Source organism: Pungitius pungitius, chromosome 15, assembly GCF_949316345.1.
Source record: "Pungitius pungitius chromosome 15, fPunPun2.1, whole genome shotgun sequence".
Classification (NCBI taxonomy): domain Eukaryota; kingdom Metazoa; phylum Chordata; class Actinopteri; order Perciformes; family Gasterosteidae; genus Pungitius; species Pungitius pungitius.
Window position 1 is genome coordinate 6712960 of NC_084914.1, and position 19338 is coordinate 6732297.

Genomic DNA, 19338 nt, shown 5'->3' on the forward strand with positions numbered 1-19338 from the left:
GGTCACCTTGAATTTGTCACCATATCTGATTGTCTAACGGTTTTTTGCATTGGGAATCATGACATACATTACAAAAGTAGCCTACTCTGTTTATCACCCAACATATGGGGGTGGGGGGGTCGCCATCGAGGCATCACTTAATCGAGGTGACCCGAAGAGTGTGTGACCGAATGCACTCTTGGCAGGGGCCAAATAATGACATTATAGTGTTGCATTTTGACGAGCGCGGTGTAGTCGGCTCACACACCCCGGCTAGCGCTAGTTGACTGGATTGAAAACATGGCTGCGGCCGAACGTGCAGCAAATTTACGGAAGTGAGGTATGTGTAATTCTTGAGCTACAAACGCTATTTAGAAGTGTGCCTCAACTTGGGCGCTTTTAGTTCCGAGAACGTCCAAAACTTACTTTATTGGTCCACCGAAAATGTCTGCCCTGCATTGTTAGCGGCACGCGCATACATCGGCAAAGTTAGGCACGTAACAATCAGCTAGCTTGGCTAGCTGGTACTAGGGTGCAGTGGCTAGCCGTAGCTGCTAATTGGTTACTAACTGCCGTTATACCGCTTGGTTTGATCATGCCGCTCCTCTCTTTGCGTAACAGTTCACATGTAAACCAAAGCAAAACAATATGCTCGTAGTAATTCCCTCATAATATTTTGTCTATTGGTGTACTTGGTGACTATCGGGTTGTCGTGCTAGTTCAGTTAGCATGTAGCCGAGGTTACGGACGCTACTGGAGGGGTTAGCTTTACACCTGGAACCGCCACGATACTTGTCTGCACGATGCAGTTAATGGGAAAACTAGCCGAGAAGAACTAGCGAATGGAACATTAGCCAACTTCGCTAACTAGTCGTCCACGTAGGTAAGAATGAAAGGGGAACGGGCTTTTAGATTGCGGTGTACTTGTTCCTTCGCGGGAAGCGTGGAAGACAACGTATGGATTTCGTGGGTGCAACAGTCTGCGGTTTGGTGTCCGAAGCGTTAATGTTTTATATTTAGCCGCACGGGCTAACGGTAAGTTCATTGGCTACCGTTAGCCCGCTGCACGTTAGGTCACAGAACGCTCCCTGTGAAGTTGCTCCATGCTAACGACTAGCCCGCCGCCCAGACCCGAGAACCCGACGTGAGTTGTTTCGCCTAAACGTGTAGTTGGACTTTTATTTTACGGAACTTTTTTGGGTTTACCTGGCGTGCCGCGGGCTAGCGACCCAACCGGCGGCACGTTGTCCGGTCTCTGGTCCGAACAGCGGCCAACTTTCTCGCCATTGGGCTCGCAGCAGCTGATTTAAGCTCATGGTTTTTGGGGCTTGAGCGATTCTCGTCGTCATGTTTTTACCGACAACACTTTTTAAATGGGTTTTTTGTTTCTAGACCCCCCTGGAAGTGTTGAGCTATTATTTCAGTAATACAGACGAAGAGTCCCAACTCGACGGTAAAACGTCACCGATGTTTTGTTGATCGTTAAACTAAATGCATCACTTTGAACTCGGGGCGATAGCTTTGCCAACGATTAAGCAAAACACGTTGTTGGTGTTTACATGTTATTAGCTGTGGTTTACATACTGACAAATCTCAATGAAACCAATGTTTCGCTTGTGGGGGGCAAATGACCCGCGTTTAAATCCCAGTGTGGCATAACGATAGGAATGTAATCGGCAGGTGTTAACACGACTTCACAACCGAACACGCGCTTCTGTGAAGAACAGGAAGTGGTTTGATTGAGAATTACAATCACACATGGCTCCTGTCTAAGGAGCGTCTCTTAACTATTAACACCTGGCCTCGACGCGTTCAACATTTATGGTTAAACGGCTTCCCGTGAGCAGATACATTAATTCATGTAACGATATATATATATATATATATTTGTCATAGTTACATTTTTAAGAAACAAGGGATGGTCAGAAACCTACTAAATGTATCTTCATATTAACTGTCGGTGAGTGAAAGTAACCGTTGAGAGTGGTCTAAAGCTCTGGTTCCCAACCTTTTTGGCTTTTGACCCCCATTAAACAAAGCAATGTTTCCTTGTGACCCCTCATCAAACATTATGGCCTTACTGCTTACATGGTTATATGCACTTGGACTACATACTATTGCGTCTGCATCGAATTTATTCACGCCCTTAGATTAGATACTAATCATTTTCTTAGATTACACCACATGTTTTTGATTATTTTTACCCGAGCTTAAGTAGGCTATTCAGTAATCACAACTTGTTGTTCAAATATTTCCAATAGCCTGGAGGCAGCAATAGTTTTTTATTAATTAAATGAGGCATTGCAGACTCTGCCAATAAAGTGCTAACTTTTGGGACAAAGAAGTGTTTCAAGACATTTGGCTAAACTGTGAGCTCGATCATTTTGACTTAGTGATTAGTTCTCTCGTTTTTTTTTAAAGCAGGTCAGATGAGCAGGCGTAATTAGTTTTGTCAAATTTGAGTGTAAGGGTGAGTGCTCAGTTTGAATAAGCGCCCCCCCCCCCCCTCTGTTTTTCTTTCTCTCTCTTATTTTATGCATGGACAAATCACATTAGCTTTCTCAGCTGGAGTCTTCCTTGGAGTGTGAGTAATATGTGCTCGTTCCAGGTGACTATTTTGTTAGCCCCCTGGAGGAGTATTATCAAAATGTATTTGTTGCCAAGGTAGCCTCTGGCTTTGATGTAGCTGTGTTTGCACATTACAGCAAAGATGAGGCATTGTCCCAGGAAAGGGAGCTTTTTTTAATCCGTTTTGATTTTTTAAAAAAAGGGTTGGCCTAAGATTTATCTACTTTAAAATAAAACCAATGAGTGCCATGTTCTCAATGCCATTTACTGCACTCATTTATAAACTCTACATAACGGAACGCTACAACCAACACTTTTTATGATGTCCGCTCTCTGTCTCTTCTCTTTATATGGCAGTGTTTCCCCTACCATTGTAACCCCTCCCCCCCCTGAAAAAATGCAATAAAAGTAAAAAAAAATGAAAGGAAATTATAATTTTATGTTTCCCCGCACGGCAGTTCCACACAGACCTTAATATGTTGTGAATAAGTCCGTGTGTCACTGGGCAGAGAGCGCCAGAGTGACTACCCCGTTCAGCCAACTAATGCGCCCCCCTCACCCGGACCATTTGTCTGATACCCCCCCCCCCCCCTGAAGTTGTAAACCTAGGGGAAACACTATGATGGTAAGGTCAAACACAGCCCAGAACACAACTTCACGACCATTGATGAGGTTTAAATAGCTAGGTTAGATAGCGCTGCTTTTCGCCTCAATAACAACCTTAATATAAGTTGGAAATTTGTGGAGATAATTAAAGGTGTTTACATTAGGGAATTGTAGTGAATGGGACATTTTGGTGGATTGTTGCATTACATTTGGAATTGCATGAATTGCTCTAATGTGTGAAATTATTATGATTATTCAGTACAAGCTATCTCAGATTGACTGTTGGTGCCTTCTAGCATTTTTTTATTATGTTATATTGTACGAGTATTTCATATTGTATACGTGATAAATTGTGGAAGGATTGCAGCCGGTTGTTCCTACACCTGCTGTGAGGAGATAAACAACCGGCAGTGTTATCCCTGCTGAATTGGGTGTAGGAATTACAGTGTAGCTGCTGTGAAAGAAATCAGTTAATCATATGTATTCTTTGTGTAACAGAATAAGCAGTAATCTCTGCAGGGAGAAAATGGATATGCCCTCAGTGAAACATACGTGGATTTGGTTTTAATGCAAGTAGTTTACTTTTTCTCCTGGCCCCCTATTAGGCTTTCCATTGGTGAGAATGTTTTTGTGCGCCGTTGTAATTTTTTTTTTCTTTGGAGACACTGAGGACATGGAGCTGAGTCTCTAAGCGGTGACAATTTTGAAGTAGATCTGCAATTATTGTTTTTATCAACTAACTTAATAAATTGTCATGATTTTTAATTTTTTTATTCAAAATTATTATAGGCAATTATTTACCCTGAATTTATATTGGATATATCAATATTGTATTGAATTTTCTTAAAAATAAACAAATCTTTAATTGTAATTGGTTGTTTTGTTGTAATTTTTTAGCTCTGTCTTGTTTTCCGGAGGAATCCGAAATCTGCCTTTCTTGCAACCCGAAGCACATTATGCATTTTTGTAATCAGTTATTATTGTTTCCTGTTTTGTCATTTGCCCATCTTAGCTCTTCCACCTTTTTTATTTCCTTTGATGGACCTGTGAGAAAACGTGTTGCTGGGATACAATGACAGGAGAAATCCATAGCCCTCTGTGGTGAGCTTAGATATTACCCAAGCTGTTTTTAAGAAGGGCCTTTTGGTGAATGTTCTTTCTTGAGAAACTCCAGGATACTTTTCAAGCAAATATTATCTTGGCACGCCTAGTCATTCAAACCAATTGCACTCACAGCAAAGTCATTGCTAAGAAGTAACAACTGAGCTATAAAGGTCTGTTTTTAGTGGTTATTTTTGACTTAATGAAGTTCATGTATCTGTCTGTGTGCCCTTTGCAGGTGCCCGCATTCTGCTGCAGAGGAGAGAGCACAAGGATGAGGAGGCTGTAGGCATCCGCCGTAGCATGGCCGCGTCCCGTTCCTCGCGCGTCACAAGGTCGTCAGTGGGGCTCAATGGATTGGACGAGAACTTTTGTGGTCGAACCCTCAGGAACCGCAGCATCGCCCAGCCTGAGGAGACCTCGCTACCTCCGCTACCGAGGGCCCGCTCTCCCAAGAAGAAGCAGGAGTCGAAACAGGACGGAAAACAAGACGTTAAGCAGGACGGCAAACCAGACGTCAAGCAGGACGGCAAACCAGACGTCAAGCAGGACGGCAAACCAGACGTTAAGCAGGACGGCAAACCAGACGTTAAGCAGGACGGCAAACCAGACGTTAAGCAGGAGTCTAGGCAAGACGGCAAACCAGACGTTAAGCAGGAATCTAGGCAAGACGTTAAGCAGGAGTCTAGGCAAGACGGCAAACCAGACGTTAAGCAGGAGTCTAGGCAAGACGTTAAGCAGGAGTCTAGGCAAGACGGCAAACCAGACGTTAAGCAGGAATCTAGGCAAGACGTTAAGCAGGAGTCTAGGCAAGACGACAAACCAGACGTTAAACATGAGTCTAAGCAGGACGAGCACCATGCCAAGCAGGACACTCAGCAGGATGACCAGCAGCAGGCCTCGTTGCAGGGCAAGGTAACTGACTTGAACGCCTCTTCTGCCGAGGCGGAGCCATGGACCAGCTCCAGGAAGCGGGGAGTCTCTTGTTTAGACATCAGTCAAGATAATTCTGAGAACTGTGAGAGAGGGAAAGGTGCTCGGGATGTCTCTCCTCAAATCAAAAGGGCCAAGCGTTGCTCCCGCTCTGGAGAGTCTCAGGGACACGACGAGGACCCGGTGCCTCTAAAGTCTGAAAGCCCGGGCTCCGCCCCAAAGACGAGCAAGGACAACAGCTGTGAAGAATTTCCCGGCCTGAACTCTGCAAACTCTGCGTCACCTGTCCACAGTAAAGAGGAAGGGGAGCCGACCGGTGCGGAGGACAGTCATGTGGAGTGTGACGGGGCGGCTCGGCCCCCGCACGCCCACATGGCCTTCAATGGACTCGGAGAGAATAAAGCAGAGGAACCTAGCACCCTCACTGAAGAACCTAGTGCAAACCCCACCCCTGTCACAGACTGCCCGACGCTGCTCAACGGCAGTCAGACAGGGGCCCCCTCGTCCCCCGACCCCTCTGTGCCTTGTAGAAACTCTGTCCCTCTGCAGATGGAGGCCTCTGGCTCAGGGGAATCGCCAGCCTCATCCATGGTAACATTGGAGGCCCTTCCAGAGGACCCTGTGCCCGAGTTGATCGTGGCTCAGATGGTGGAGGAGGAAGAGGTGGTGGTGGAGGAGGTGGAGGTCGACGTGGTGGGCGACCCGTTATTTGTGGCCCACGAGGAGCAGGTGACGGCGAGTGAGAGCGACACCAATGGCCGGCCGCCAACACCAGTGCAGGAAGCTGCTGCTGCCGCCGCCTCCTCCACTACCACCAACACAAACAGTATTCCAATCAACAACAGCAACTCAGGAGAAACTACACCCCCACTAGCAACCACCCCCTCCCCCACAGAGCCAGAGTGCAATCCCTCTGTATCCAGCACGCCCCCCTCCTTCACGGATCTCTACGAACACAGATACACACTGCGGACTTCACCGAGGAGGGCTGCTACCGGCGGCATGGCCGCCTCCTCCAAGCTCAGCTCTCCTCCAAGAGACAATGGTCCCTTGAAGGAAGAGGGGGAGGTGCTAGTTGGGCCGGAGGAGTGCTGCCCTATGGTGGGGGAGCCAGCTCCCTCGTGCTCGGTCGGCCCCTGCATCAAGGAGCCGGTGTCCGTGGCTCTCGGAGACGGGGCAGGTGGCGAGCACATGGTACCTGTGGGGTGCAGTGAGGCCGAGCCAAGCAGGAAGCTGACCCAGAGCCGGGCAGCAGCAGCGGAGGAGGAGGACGAGGAAGAAGAGGAGGAGGAGGAGGAGCCAGACGTGTATTATTTTGAGTCGGACCACCTGGCTCTTAAACACAACAAAGAGTATGTGGGAGCTCCCCGGGGATTGGGCTCTTGCCTCTTTTTCTTTTGTTGTGATGTAGCACTCACACATGTTGATCATTTCATTCTGTGATCATTGCATTACTTCTGGGGTTTGGTTTCAAATGAACCAGGCATTTTTTACTTAACGAGGATTTGCAAAAATTACTCTAGAAAGGAGTTATCCTTCAGTGTGAAAATATACAATATGTAGTCTCATTGTTCCCAAAACATTGAAGTTGTTTAAAAAGTTGTTCCCAGCCTTTTTTTTTAGCTCGGTATTGTTGGGATCCTTCAATATTTTTGAGTTTTTTTTCTCTTTGGAATTTTTTCATTGTTTTAATTGAATATTTTCAAAATGTGAGGGGCGGGATAATATTTATATCTTTCCTGCTCTAATTGTCTCATGTGTTTTGCTTATGAAGGAATCTCCACCCATAAGTTAACTCGTATATTTAGTTTGAGTAAGAAACAATCTTTCCCTTTTTGGTGAGCACATCTTATTTTGTAAAAACAAATCTAAGGAAATGTCACAAAAAGATGGCTCTGGGTTTTTGCAGCACGATCGCATAGAAAGTTATCAACATTATTTTTGTCTTGAGTAATGGGAAATATTGGTGCGCATCTAACTTTAGCTCCTGTATTATGGTTCAGGGTTTTTGCGTGATTCAGCATTTAGTTTCCACTTTCACCCTGTTCCCGTAAATTAGCAGCCAATTTTCAGCTTCCCTAAGCCCACAATGATTGGATGGTGAAATCACTCTGCTGATCCGTTCACAGGGTTGGTCTTTGCTGGCTTTTAGTCCAGGCCGTGTTGTCTGTTGTCAAACCAGAAGGGATGTTTATGTTGGCGGGCATTTCCCGTGCTGCGCTCAGCCGGGCACTGCTAACCGCATTGTGGCAGGTCAGCTGATTCATGATGCGTCTTCATAGGAGCAGCTTCATAGGAGCAGTGGGCCGTAGGGGCTTTGAGGTCCTTTTGTCTGTGAATGTTTTTAAATTCTGAGAATAGCTTTAGAGTAAGATTTCATTGCTCTCGTATTGCAAGGTAATTCAATCAAGTGCTATTTCTGTGACATGCCAAGCTTTAGGTTGTGCTGAGTGAGGAGTTTTCTTCTTCTTTATTTATTTATTTATTTTATTTTTGAACACTCAAATCAATACAATGATGAGTCATTTTTACTGACGGGGCGTTTTAGGATCGCTGAATTTGAGAATTTACCCAAACATCTTATATAAACACAGAATATCCTGTATCTTTATTTTAATGGAATTGTCTATTTTAACCTATTTCAAGTAAATGATCATTTTAAAAAAACACTCCTTGATTAGCAGGCATCAGCGTAGCACTATTGTCCTGGCCTGCTATTTATTGGCCCCACTGTCATTGAGTAAACCTCAGGCCCAGTAGGTGGCATTGATGCACCAGGTTTGTCCCTGGACATATGGTGGGACTTCAGAGAGCCATGAAGCAGAGCCAAGTCCTCCCCAATTCCCCTCGGACCCATTTATGCACAGATCATCTGTTCATCTGAGCAAGGCAGCATCCTGGCTGCTTTCTTTTGCAGAGATCTTGCATTTGACTCTGAATCCCTCTGCAGCACGAGAAGTGTGCAGTAATACATTTTGGTGTCACCGCTTCAGAGAACGATTATTTTTTTCCCAGTTGGCATTGCAGTAGAGCTCTCACCGGGGCTTTGCAAGGTCAACACCGCTCCACACAGTGTCCGTAACTAAAGAAGGGATATGAGGTTAAACACAGGTGACTTGTTTGAGTGGTTTGCTCGTTGGGTTTTGTGACCACTCACAGCTGTTGAATAAATTGTGTCCTCCGCATTGATTTTCATTAAATATCCTGTTAGGGAAGATTTATCTACTCACTCACTCTGCCTCACTGAGCACTTGTCTTAAATTATAGCAGCATGCTGGACTGTCACATTCCTGGTGATTCCTCCTGCTCTGTTCGCCCCTGAGTCAGTACTACACTTAGTCATTGACGGCTCAGTTTGCATCGCTTCCTTTGCCCCGGAGGGTGTGAGTGGAAAGGTCGGACTTGTACAGCACGGAAGGCTCGTTGAGCACCGCATAACCCAGCGTTGGTCATGCAACGGGTTTGATATTGCTATGAAATCTATGCGATTTGCACAATTATAATAACCAAAGTGCATTTTCTGTTACTGTTTGAACTGTCACTTATCTGCTGCAGTTTTGGATTTTCTGATTTAGTAGAGTAACTCGAAAAGTATTTATTTGCAGAAGCAGCTGGTCAGCAGCTGCATCATTTCTACCCTGCAAAGGGGAACTTGTTATTTTTCAAACTAAGTGGAAAAGACTGGAGACTGGCTCATGTCTTGTGCAAGTATTTATGTCCTCAGCGCCGTAGTGAATTATGCATCGTCTTGGGTCTGAAAGTTTGATGCACTGCACCATTGCAAGTGTCAGGTTGAATAATGCTGGTGGTCCCTCCCGCCCCACTGTTGTCTAACCTCACTTCCCTCCGTGTCAGTTATCAGAGACTGCTGCAGACCATCGGCGTCCTCGAGGCCCAGCGCACGCAGGCCATCCTGGACCTGGAGACGCTGGCCCGTCAGCAGAGGGAGGCACTCGGCGATCCCATCAGCTTTGTGGAGCAGCTGCAGAAACAGGTAACAGACACACAGGTTCCTGAGTAACATTAAAAAAACATGAACCCGCAAGACGATGACTACACTGGGTGTCCAGTTTATTAGTTACATTCTACTGTAATCAAATCAAGTCGAGGAAACTTATTTGTTTAAAAATATTTTAATTATGTTAAGCAATGCCTGGACTGAAAATCTTCTTGTCGTCAAAATAGCTGGTCTACATTAAAGGTTAAAATGGCAATTTCTTGTGTCACTTTGGATAAAAGTGTCTAAATGACATGTAATATAAAGGTCGGCCCACCATAACAGAGCTCGTGCTGAAGGACCAACCTCAGGGCTTAACACCCATCACTTCATTCAGTGAGGTCGGCCTTCAGAGGGAAATATAATGTAGATTAGCTGACCTACCTTAGAGCTTTTAAGCTTTTTTTCTTTTCATGATGTAACCTTGCTGCTGTTTGCTTTGTGGTAATTAAGATGTGTGACCACCAGGTTCATTTGGACTTGCCGTGTCCTCAGCGAGTCGTCCAGCTCCCTGACGTTGGATGGGACCAGTACACCTCAGGCCTCGGGGACTTTGAGAGAGAGTTCTGTGACAAGAAACGGAAAACCAGGCGGCTAAAGCTGATCTTTGACCAAGGCATATACATGATTGTCTTTTTTATGGTTTCGATCAGAATAATCACTGTAGAGATTGTTCTGCCAACCATCCTGCTCATTTCCTCTTTTCAGGTTTGCCTGCTCGACCAAAAAGTCCCGTGGAGCCCAAGAAGGAAGGCGAGTCGTCCACCATGTACTCCTCTCTGCCTACTAGTGACGCTCTAGAGAACAGCAGGCAACAACAGGTGAGATTACCTATACCACACACACACACTGCTGTGATTGTCTTCCAGTATCATCAGTGCAGATGTAGCTTCATCCGTTCCCGACTGTACGTGGTGAGTCACCAGTCTCCCGCACAGTGGCCTACAAATCATCAGGTTATTACCATTTTCCCCCCGTAGGCCTCCAACAACCTCATCTCCCCCTTTCGTAGTCCTCGGCGGAGTTGAGCAGGCAGCACAAAAGATGTTATTTATGGTAGCACAGGGAGACGCGTCTCCCCCACCTCTGATTATGTCTTATTCTTGGCCCACGTTGTTTGTGTTTGTGTATTTTCCCACATTGTATACGCAGTGAGGTCTTACTTTTGATGCTAAGTGTTCAGCTCTGAGCAAACATTTCTGATGCTCTTCCTGTTTACACTCTGCAGCCACATTTGCATTTCTCTACAGAGTTACTCTGTGAATTCTAACAGGTTTTTGTTTGTCACTCACAAGTGTTGCTGTTCTTTCTGTTTCTCACCAATGAAACCTCCTGGGTTTCATCTGACAGCTGGGCTTTGTCTGTCCCTGACTAATTCAGCGTGTCAGGCGGTTCACATGCACAGATCTCTTCAAATGGTGGCGTGCCCATTATTTTTGCATCTTTTTAACATGGCTGTCACTCGTGTTTGCTCGATAGATGATCAGGGGAAGGATTTGTCATCCAAACAAGTCTGACACTTTTAACCAGCTGTGGACCGTGGAGGAACAGGTTGGTCACGTTTATTTATATATATATATATATATATATATATATATATAGCTAGTATATATTTTTCAAACAAGGGCTGAATGATATACTATTATAAAACCAATATTTGGTTTGTAATCAAATCATACTAAATACATGAAGCATGTATTTACCAAATCAGTGTCTAATAATAATAATAAAATATGTGGTTGTCTGTTCTGCTTTGTTTTATTTTAAGAAAAAACTGGAGCAACTTCTTGTAAAGTTCCCCCCCGAGGAAGTGGAGTCCAGAAGATGGCAGAAGATTGCCGATGAGCTCGGCAACCGAACAGCAAAGCAGGTGACAAAGAGAGCGAAGATTACCTGAACAAAATGGCATGACACTCCTCACATGGCTATTTCAGATTATTTGAGCAGAATCAGCAACAAAAGAGTTCATGGATCATACATTCATGTGAGCTAAATTACTTTGAGCTGTTCTTCAGTTGGATATCATTAACAGTGACATTTTTGTGTTAAAATGTTGCAGGTTGCCAGTAGGGTTCAGAAGTACTTCATCAAACTGACAAAAGCTGGTATCCCTGTGCCTGGAAGAACACCCAACCTGTGCATGTACACTAAGAAGGTAACGTTTTACTCATTTACCAGACTCTCACTGGGCTTACCAACAACAAACACTCAACTTAGGTTGTGCCTTTTAGTAAAGACACTCATTGTTGTATTATGACAAATGTAAGATAATTTTAATGACCTTGGGATGATCAAGTAAAAGGATGATAAAAATATTTTTGACTAATTCTGGCACTGTAAAAATGGACTAAAACACTATAATTGTGACTTACACTGCAATAGCATTCAAATCAACGTGTTTGGTCAACATGTGTGAAGAGTTTGTAGTCCAGTTCAGCATACCTTTGCCACCCACAGTATATACATATTGTACAGTACTTCCCAGCCCCTTCTTTTAAGCATTGACCAAGTGCTACACTTGTCAACTTGCCTGCTAATGTACTGACTATTTGTTCCTCAGGCATCCAGTAAGCGGCAGCACCACCTCAACAAGCACCTGTACCGGGCGTCTACTTTCCTGACCTCCTACGAGCCGCCCGTCTACATGGACGAGGACGACGAGCGCTCAGCGTATTACAGCAGCATGCAGGACCCTTCTGCTGACGACTCGGTCAGTCATGGAACGCTACCACCTGAAATCTGACTTGCCTTTTCTTTAAGATCTACGCCCGTTTCATTGGTCCGGGGATATTACCTTTTTTTGACTCGATTTGTTGTTGTGTCTGGTGCCTAATTAAGCTGATCAGAAGCGTTCGCTCCCCATCCCCAGTCTCCTCCTCATGTAAGCAGTGACCTGTGGGTTTAAAGACAAAGGAAAGCTGTGTGTAATGTGCGTTGGATGTTTTGTACCTCACCATTTTTAGATGGGGCAAAGTGAGCAATTGCCAACATGCTTCCTGCCATGTCACTTGTCCGCCATCATATGACAGACTTATCCCTCACTTTACCGTACTTTTGTGTTTCGGGAGACATAAGCATCAGGCCTGTGGCCATGTACGTCTGTCCTCTTCCCCCCCCACCCATAGCGCAATGGGTAGGCCTTGTACTGTTTTACAACTGCTAAATCGGAGCAGTAGACAGGCTTGCTTCTACTTGTACTGCAAGGCTCCAGACCCTCGCCGTTACCTAAGCAATGACATTTTCCCTCCCCCCCTTTTGATGACCGTAACCTTTTAAGTAAGACCTGGTTGCCGTCTCCTGCTGAGAACACAAGGCTGTACTCCTCCTCCTCACTGCTGCAGTAACAGAACCTCTGACACTGAAGTCACAAGGATGCTGCCAGCACAGTTCACAATGGATACTGGCAGAGGGGTTGATATGACGGAGGCAGCGGTTTGCACTCATCTACGATAGGATTAATTGATCTGTGCTTACTCCACCAACACTGAAAGAAAACCACTTGGCTTGTTCAGCTAAAATCTGTTTGATCGATAGAGGGCAGTGGACTAAAGCATCTGTAGATATCTTTATCAGATGAAATCCCTGGAGTCATAGAGGAATGATGACTGATGGGCTGCACACACAAAGCATCTCTCTCTCTCTGTATGTGTTTACGTATGTTTCTCTTCCCTTCCTGCACACTCAGGATGAAGAGGCCATACCTATGGGGTTGAGGAATTTGCCCGAGTATAAAGAACTTTTAGAGCTAAAGCGACTGAAGAAACAGACTCTCCAGGAGATCCACGAGGACAAGCCCGGGATGCGGCATGTAGGCTACAAGGTGAAGACTCTGCACACTGCTCTGCATCAATAAAGCAAGGCTTCCACAAATAATTGTGTCCCAGATGTAGGAGGGACATTCAGTAAGATGACATCCTGAATCAGAGGGGCTATACCATTGTTCATTATGGACAAATATTGTGTTTATTTGCACAATGCAACACACAACCAGAGAAGGCTTTAAAATAGTAGAAATCAATGTTGCCCATGACATAATACATTTTTATTCGTCTCATCTTTTGAGCTTTAAACATTGCAACAACATCGAGCATTTCCAGATTCATCAATAATATCACACTTAAAAAGCTACTGCATTATTTCCTCAAGGTACAACCACTTCTGTCCGCTCATAAAAGTTATTAATCACCTTTTGCCAACATGTGTGTGTCTGTTTTGTGCAGTGCGATATCTGCGGCATGGAGCCCATTCAGGGAGTGAGGTGGCACTGTCAGGATTGTCCGCAGGACAACTCTGTGGATTTCTGCTCCAACTGCTCCGACTGGTGAGACCCTCCGGCTCTTGTTGTGTTACCACGCAGATCTGGTCATATTAAATTGTCTTCCATAAGAGATGCTTACTGCCGAATGCTAATAAGTGAATATTGTCGATAACAAAAATTTGTATGCAAGTTGTTTTGTTTACTTATTTTGAGTTATTGTAGCAATCCAATAACTCTGTGATATCTATTCAAACGATAAAAGCAATGCCCTGATCAACATGTAATGTTCCCGCTCCTCTCCCAGCTTGTTGAAGACAGAGACTCACAAACCTGACCACCACCTGGAACCGGTGCACCAGCAGGACACTTTTCTGGACAGGGACTACTGCCTGCCGCAGAGCGCCGGCTACAACTACCTGGACCCAAACTACTTTCCAGCCAACAGATGACAGGGTCCCAGGCGTCTGTAGCTCCAGGCTCTCACCACATATCCCACAGGCCACTCTGTGCATGGCTCTATCCACCAAGTCCACGATAACTGCTAAACCCCCCCGCCAGGCAGGAGGGCCAACAGGCAAGTGCGGGGGGCGGGGCAGGGGGGGGGGTGTTGGTAAACTGGCATCTCTGACTTAGGCAAAGGTTTGGCCATGTTGGTTCCTCAGAGCAAGAGGGTCCCGCCCCACCTCGGCCAGGTCAATCAGCGGAGCTGGAATTTGAAATGATGAAGAAAAAAAGAAGAAAAAAACACGTAAAAATACCCCAGAAGACACACCGACATTCCCGAGCTCTGTGACTCCGGGGGGGCGGTGTTTCTTCCCCTCATCCTCGCCCTCCGGTTTACCCCTTCCCCCCGCGCTGCTTTTTGAAACTGGAGAGTTGCCGCTCAGTCCGGTGAAGAGTCACCTCGAAGGAGACGCGCGGTCACAGTGGACTGCGAAGTCATCAGCTGAGATACACCTGGGTGGTTTGTCTGTGTGTGTGTGTGTGTGTGTGTGTGTGTGTGTGTGTGTATATACACGTGGTCTCCGTGTTATGCAAGAGTGAAAAATGTTCTAGCTAGGTAATCGTAGATGAGTATTTATGAGTCCCGGCTCCCTGAGCGTGAGCTGCCGCCAGAGGAAGTGGGCGGCGTGGCGTGGGGCGCTCTGCTGAGCCACATGACGGACGTGTGTCTGTGTGCATGTGTAGAACGGAGTGTGCGTGTGTGTGTGTGTGTGTGCGCGCCAGCATGGAGCCGACCCCCTAGCACTGTCGCACAACGCTGCTCTCTCCCCTTTCAAACACACAGACACACACTTTCATTTCCATTTCCTTTCCCTTTGCTCTCTCCACTAAAACACGTCAGACCGGGAAGCACTACAGCACGGAGAGCAAAGGTTTTTGAAGGCAGGTGAATGGGATCCTGCAAAGTTTTTTTTTTTTTTCTCTCCCCCCCCCCCCCCCCCCCGCCTCCCCATCTCTCCCAATGTGTGCCGTTGTTGAACATGTTGAGTGTACAAGTGTATATGGTGAAAAGTAGCCCGCGCTAGCTGCTCTGTGCCATTTTTATAAAATGATTTCTTTGGGGAGGTAACTCGGCCTCCTGAACAACTTCTCTCTCCCTCGGCGCCACCGACCCACATTCTCCTTCAGAATCGATCCAGTCGTCATGCCTCTAGATCCTCTTTAATTTTGCAGTCCACTTTAAAAGGTCCATTGAAAAGATTGTATTTTTATTAATCTATTTAAAATAAAAAAAAGAATTGAGGTAGTGGTGCCTCCAGTGGAACAACCCACACAATTTTATACACATAGCTTTTGTTGTGCTTGAGTAGACACCATTTTGTATGGTTTTCGTCTCTTTCCTTCACCCCCTTTGCCCTGCTTCAATATCTGTGTATAACAGTCTGTTCTTATGTAAAAAAAATAATAATAATGTAAAAAAAAAAAATGCTAGAGGAGAACCGTGGAAATAAAAGTATGTGAAACTAATGTTTCTACACAAGTTGTTTTGTTTATTTTTTGTTAATTATTGACTTGATTAGTAAAAAAAAAATGCTTTCACTTCCATGTCCAGCGACATGCTCTGGGGGGGATTATAAGGGGGAAAGCGGTTTTGAAGATGGATGAAAGGATATTTTTGTTGCAAAACATCTCACCACAAGATGGCGCCCTCAGATCAGCTGTGATTATACATACACACAAACACACGTGAAACGCCTATAACACACTCCATTTAGCAAATGCACTTTGTCTTTATTGAATGTCAAACACCAGACTGCAACAAGCACCTGCACCGTTAGCCCGGAAACAAACAAATGCAATATTCTCCATTACTTAAATCTTTTTTAAATTTTTTTTTTATTGAATTGAATGCGCAGAAAGCAGTGAAGCTTGATTGTAATTTTTGCATGCTTGTTACATTATGAAGCACGTTGTGTTGTGCATGAGAGCATGAGCGCACTTGACATTTGAGAGATTTCACATCTTTACTTGGAACACGCTCTCGGTCACAGCAGGGAATGCTGGGTGTTTTTCTCACAGCAGTTATGTAGCCCTCGGCAAGGGGGCCGGCAGCATATATTCAGTTCAATGTAAGAGCGAGACGAAGCGGGAGGGTTCACCGGTTGCTGGGAGTGTTTGAGGAGGAGGGAGGAGGGGGGGGGGGGCAGGCATGCGTACCACAGTTCAACGAGCTCATGTCTGGTGGCAGGTGTGAGGTTTCTGTGGGTGAGAATCCAGAGGTGGGGAGGGAGAGAAGTTGAGAGGAAATTGTAGAAATCAGAAGGTCTCCATCGCCTGGCAGATCTGAACGAACACTTCATCCGGCGACGTCTCCGCGTCGACCTGCGGACGGAGACACACTGGCTGAGACGAGGCCCTTTCGGGACGCCGTCGGCGTGGCATTTAAGGGCGCTGCGCGCACCGCGGCCGCACACCTGGCATTTAAACGTTCCCCTTCTAAAAAAGGCACAGGTCAACGCTGGACAGGAGTTCTGTGATTATGGCGTCAGCGGAGACACTAGTGAGTGGATCAATCTAACAAGTTAACCCGTTGTCTTATGATAATAATAATGATCAAACATGTGAGTTCACCTGGAATAAAAAAAGCTTGGAAAAGAAGGCAAATGGACTTTTTTACATGTTATGTTTTCGTGGTAACGCATCAAAGAAAAAACCTGAAGTGAATTGATAAGAAAATGCGAAATGAAAAGATACATGATCCAAAAATGTAATTGCTCAAATAGCTCCCCTGAAATGTTTGCCCTATAAATCCATCCCCACGTGCTATTCTTTACTCATTCTGAAAGTCCAGCCAGTATTAGAACCATCAAGTTACCACAGCAAACCACGGCAAACCAAAACCATCCACGTTACCGTGTGCAGCAGCTTCCTGCGTTCGTAATGAGCCGCCACCGCCTGGCTGGCGCCGCAGAAGCTCTCTGCTCTCCTGTGCAGGACGCCGTCTCTGTGGAGGCCCGAGGTGGATCTGCCGCGACCCTGCAGGCGGCTTGACATGGTGTCAGCGGAGCAGCTCAGCAGGAGCACCGCACCGGGCTCCCCCATCTGACACACCAGGCACAGTTTTCCTTCATTAATGTTTTTTGCAGAGACATCATTTGAACTTTTTCTTCTTTTATCGATGTTCCTGACCACATCCGGTCAGTCTGCGGCCCGATCTCCCCCCTAATCCCTGAACCCTGACCCCTCGGGGACATAGCTGATGTCAGGTGATAAAGGGTCGAGGTTGAGAGGGCTTTAAATGTCACGTTACGATGACAACGTCAAAAAGTAGGATTTTCATTTTAGGGTATTTATTACTCTGACTCTTCTTTCATGCTCTTTGCTCATAAGATGAGAGGAAATATTAAATAATATTATCAATTGCTTTGTTGACAACTTTATATTTTATGCGATGCGCCGTCCTCTTTACACCGCCGTGCTTTCACTGGTTATCCCGTTTTAAACATTGCACACATTGCTTGTGGGTAATTCAGCTGGGCCAAGTAAGCATCTGATGCTGATGTAAGGAAAGGGCTCATTTAGGGCTCAAAATGTCTGCCAGAGAGCCCTCAAACACTCCATTTGACAACTGCCCTTGACCCTTGTGGAGTTCCTTGTAGAGCGCGCCTCAGACTGAGACTGTGAGTTTGGGGGGCGGGGGAGCGGGGGCTCTCTGACCTTGGCCTCGTACGCCTCCACGCGTCTCAGGTCTCCGGGGAACCCGCTGACCACGACTCCTTTCCCCTGCCGTGTCGCCGCCGCCACCGCGTCACACAGCAGCTCCAGCAGAGTGTCCTGGTCATCGGGGACACACAAACCGCACAACGATTGATCGTCGTGTGAACACCGATGCATGCTTCCACGCGTGAATAAACGCAGGCCACACATTGCAGAGAGATGCAAGCGTTTATGCATTTGTACGCGTAAAAAGCTCCTGGAGGCTTTTTGTGTTGTGTTCCTTGTTTGTTCTCTGGGATAAAAAACGGGGGACTTGAAGTTGGATTCATTATAGTACAGTACTTAGTGTGGGTTTATAGTCGTCCTCATCATTTCACAAGGCTTACAAAATACGTTTCCAGTTTATTGGCTCCACTCGGCCAAAACACACACGGTCTAATATAGCAGTTATTATCTAATATCTAATTTATATCAGCAGTGCACACGTTATGAGAAACACTAAACCGCCGCCTCCCCAAGTGACCGTTAAGTTCAAACAACACCTCCCCAAAATGCTTTTATCACAAACAAGACATTGTTTGCTACTTTCATGCAAGCGAGGATCTAAAAACTGTGTCTGACACCAAACTAAGCTCCGTGCAAAGGTAAACAACACTCTTACTAACTCATTTGCTGACTTTTTAAAATCATTTGCTGGTACTGGGATCTCAGCCAAAGGAGGAGGAATTTATGTTTTGCGATGACAGAACCTTGTCAAAAGCCGGACGCGACCGTAGCCGAGTATTCATGACCGACTTTACGTCCCCCGGCTGAGACCCTGAGCTGCCAGAACATGCATTAAATCACGTGAAGCCGCTACAGGAAATCAAGAAACGCTCCACTTCTAGCAGTTCGACACGTTAAATATGAGGACCTTCGGCTTCAGCTCAAAAATATGCAGCTGAAAGGCACTTTGTGTGTTTCCACTTTCCGTCTGTGCACATCAGGGGAACTGATCCCATATATTGAATTCTTAAGGCAGCCTTATAGAACGCACACATGTGGCTAGACAGGAAGCTGCCGGTGTGCAGAGGGAATATAGTTACACAGAACAGTACATTTTACGTTCTGTGTTGCTAGGCAACAGTTCAGTAACATTTCATAACGTTGAAAAAACTTAGTTTTTTCACTCACTGGTGAGTTCCTTTTATTTCCAATATTTCAAAATCTAAAAAGCCCCAAATGGGTCCGATTTTTTTAGAACTGAATGTTCATGTTGTTTGTTTTCATTCCAAAGCCGAACATCCAAGATGTGAAACTTTAAGTAGAAGAGAACAATAATGTTCGTTAGTTACCTTGTAGGAATTACTGGGTTCAGGAGGTGAGAACTACTTGCAGCTATGGTTATATAATTCGATTTTTATAAAGGTGTAAATGACACCTTTGTAAAAAGTTCAGTAATCAGTCAGTGAGTGAACACCTGTGTGTGTCTGTGTTTGTATTCTTCATCCAGGCAAATTATTCACTGCAATTAAATATTCAAAACCAGACAGAAACCTGCACATTATTTGTGAAAATATTTGTGAAACGTCTTTAATCATTTCTGGTTATGGTCTGATTTGCCGACAATTGGGTCTTATAAACGCCTAGTTTGTAAAGCTCATGTGGCATCTTCATTTTGAACAAACTAAAGGAAGAGCAATGAGAAAATGTGTTTTGCATTACTGCATTAGAAATACAGCAAAAAAAGAATCAA

The 19338-nt window shown here is 45.4% G+C and overlaps 2 protein-coding genes across 4 annotated transcripts in view; one reads left to right on the forward strand and one right to left on the reverse strand.

The window, feature by feature from the left end:
- The first annotated feature begins 127 nt into the window (after positions 1-127).
- On the forward strand, positions 128-16058 carry zzz3 (zinc finger, ZZ-type containing 3). Of its 2 annotated transcripts, none has more exons than XM_037459029.2 (12): positions 128-319; positions 4493-6539; positions 9043-9181; positions 9653-9800; positions 9893-10005; positions 10664-10735; positions 10953-11054; positions 11244-11339; positions 11745-11894; positions 12870-13004; positions 13405-13505; positions 13747-16058. In XM_037459029.2, exons 2-12 carry the CDS (start codon positions 4558-4560, stop codon positions 13889-13891), a joined length of 3183 nt encoding a protein of 1060 aa, XP_037314926.2. In that variant the 5' UTR covers positions 128-319; positions 4493-4557; the 3' UTR covers positions 13892-16058. The 2 variants fall into 2 exon arrangements, with proteins under 2 accessions (XP_037314926.2, XP_062413715.1); XM_062557731.1 differs by lacking the exon at positions 128-319 and adding an exon at positions 616-862.
- The window catches only part of ak5 (adenylate kinase 5), a 37190-nt gene continuing 33504 nt past the window's right edge, over positions 15653-19338 (reverse strand). For both annotated transcript variants that reach the window (XM_062557732.1, XM_037459034.2), the window contains 3 exons: positions 17604-17720; positions 16800-16988; positions 15653-16268 (listed from right to left, as the gene is read on the reverse strand). In XM_062557732.1, the coding sequence (XP_062413716.1) occupies positions 16203-16268; positions 16800-16988; positions 17604-17720 (372 nt within the window). In that variant the 3' untranslated portion in view covers positions 15653-16202. The remainder of the gene's footprint in view (positions 16269-16799; positions 16989-17603; positions 17721-19338) is intronic.

What these genes read in the sequence shown, in the direction of transcription:
- zzz3 (XM_037459029.2), top strand. Translation starts at nt 4,558, where the DNA reads ATGGCCGCGTCCCGTTCCTCGCGCGTCACAAGGTCGTCAGTGGGGCTC. An exon ending in AAAGCTGATCTTTGACCAAG is followed by an intron (nt 9,801 to 9,892) that starts GCATATACATGA and finishes TCCTCTTTTCAG; the next exon opens with GTTTGCCTGCTCGACCAAAA. An exon ending in GCAACCGAACAGCAAAGCAG is followed by an intron (nt 11,055 to 11,243) that starts GTGACAAAGAGA and finishes AAAATGTTGCAG; the next exon opens with GTTGCCAGTAGGGTTCAGAA.